This window comes from Penaeus vannamei, chromosome 15 (genome assembly GCF_042767895.1).
Source record: "Penaeus vannamei isolate JL-2024 chromosome 15, ASM4276789v1, whole genome shotgun sequence".
In the NCBI taxonomy this organism is placed as follows: Eukaryota; Metazoa; Arthropoda; class Malacostraca; order Decapoda; family Penaeidae; genus Penaeus; species Penaeus vannamei.
Window position 1 is genome coordinate 25892541 of NC_091563.1, and position 2446 is coordinate 25894986.

Here is a 2446-nt window from a genome sequence, read left to right on the forward strand (position 1 = left end):
TGGACATTCCGATTAATTTTCAAGCGTCGATGCCTGGTCAATGGAAAATGAATAAATGAATAGATAAATTTATAAAAAGAAAAGAAAAAAAAGTGTGTAATGCATTTATTCCCTCTCATTTGGAAGTAAAAGTGAATAAACATTGAGGCTTCATCTCACTGTCTTCCTCTCTAATCATAGTAGTATTGATAATGATAATGATAATAGTAATAATAATGATGAAAATACTACTAATGATAATAATGATTATAGTAAAGATAACAACAATAATAACATTTATCATTATCATCATTACTAGTATCACAATTATTATTATCGTTGTTATTATTATTATTATTATTATTATTATTATTATCATTATCATTATTATCATAATAATGATAGTAATAATGATTATTGTTATTATCATTATCATTATCATCATTATCATTGTTACTCTTACTATTGTTATTATGATACAAAGATGTTTCTAATATCATTGTTATTGTTGTCATTGTCATCATTGTTATCATCATTATTTATATCATCTTTGTTAGTATTGTTAATATCACTACAATCAACATTATCTAAATTGTTACTATCATTGCATTCATTATCATCTCCATTATTACTGTTATTGTCATTAATTATGATATTACCATTGCCATTATCATTGTTTTTATCATTATGATATTTATTATCAACCTTCTTATCATCAATATAATCATCATTATTATCATTGACATTATTGTTATCATTATCATCATTCCTTTAAGTACTTTTATTGTCGGTGGTGTTGTTGCTATTAGCATTTTTATTATAATCATTGTTATCATCATAGTAATGATATCAACAATGGGGATAATAGTGATAATACTAATTATACTAGCAATACTACCATCACTAATAATGATGTTAATGTTAACAACATTTGTAGAAGAAGTAAAAACGTAACATACAAAGACCTCAATCAACAACAACTGCAATAACAACAAAAACAGAAATAATGATTATGATAAGAAGAAAAGTCAAGCAAACCGACCGCACAAAGCCCGTTAACGAGAGAGCGTGCAATGGAGGATTCAACTGCAAGCGCCGTGTATTGACAGGCGCAGGATGTTGCCGGGAGCGATTCAGGTGCAAAGGAACTGCAGGAAATTCTTGAAGGAGTTTGGGCTTCTCGATATTCATTCGGGGGGAAGGAGGGGGGAGGGGGAGGGAGGTTGAAGTGGTGTGTGTTGGGGGAGGGGGGAGCTGGGGTGAGGGAGGTGGGAGGGGAAGGAGGGGGAGGGGGGAGGGGGTTGAAGTGGTGTGTTGGGGGAGGGGGGAGCGGGTGAGGGAGGGGAGGGGGAAGGAGAATTGGGGAGGGGAAGGGGGGGTGGGGGAGGAGGGACGGAGGGGGGAGGAGAATTGGAGGGGAGGACGGGATATGGGGAGGAGGAGGGACGGAGGAGGGAAGGATAATTGGAGGGGAAGGGGGAGGATTGGCAACGGGGGGGGGGTGGAGAGGATGGAAGGGAGTGTTGGAGAAGTGGAAGGGATGGGGTAAGAGGGTAAGGAGTAATGGAACATGTGAGTGAAGGGGAGGAAGGAGATGAGGGAGAAACGGATGTTGAGGGGAAATGAGGAATTGGCATGGGTAAAGTTGGGGTGGAGGGGGTGGGGGTTGTAGCTGAGAGGAATGGGGAAATAAGGGGGCGGAAAGTGTGCAGAATGAGATCAATGGAAGGGAGGGTGGGGGTGGAGTATGGATTAATAAAGAAATTGGGAGACTGGGGTAAGGGTGAGAACAGGGTGGGGGGACAAGAGAAAAAAAATATGATTTTCGGGAAAGAGGGATAGAGTTTGAGAGAATAATAGAAATAATCATACACAAACAAGTATATCAAGTGAATAACTTAATAAGTAAAGAAATAAAACTTACGAAATATAAAACAAGGAAATAGAGATTATGTCATAGATTTCGGAAAATGAAAATGAAATGTTCGTAACGACTTTTGTCTTTCAATATTTACAGACAAGGGGGGGGTTAAATAGGTAGATGAGAAAGATTAATCATATATACAACGGCAGATCATGATCTTTTAAAGTGAAATTAAGGTGAAATTTAACGAATATTGGAATATCAACATGAATTAAAGCGGGATATAGTTCAAGATTATACAAAACCGACGAAAAAAGTAGAAAATGAATATAAGGAAAAATAGGAGGATTGATGGCGGAAAGGGAAATGAACAAGTGATAAATGATACGAAATGTCACTAAAAGCAAAAGAAAAATGTGGAAAAAACAGAAACGGCACTGGAATGTCATGGTCACAATGGCATGACTGAAAAGTAAATGACATTTGTAACAATGAGAGGTATTATGGGAAGAGTGACCATAATAGTAACAACGGTAAGAATATTAAGTATGATGATAGTGATGCAATCATAATGATAGCAATGATGACGGTAATAATGATAAT

General features: G+C 36.6%; 1 protein-coding gene across 1 annotated transcript in view; it reads right to left on the minus strand.

The window, feature by feature from the left end:
* LOC113800322 (DE-cadherin) overlaps positions 1-1170 on the minus strand; it is a 55726-nt gene extending 54556 nt beyond the window's left edge. Inside the window, exon 1 of the mRNA XM_070130202.1 lies at positions 1018-1170. Coding sequence (XP_069986303.1) covers positions 1018-1170 — 153 coding nt within the window. The remainder of the gene's footprint in view (positions 1-1017) is intronic.
* Between the last annotated feature and the right edge of the window lie 1276 nt (positions 1171-2446).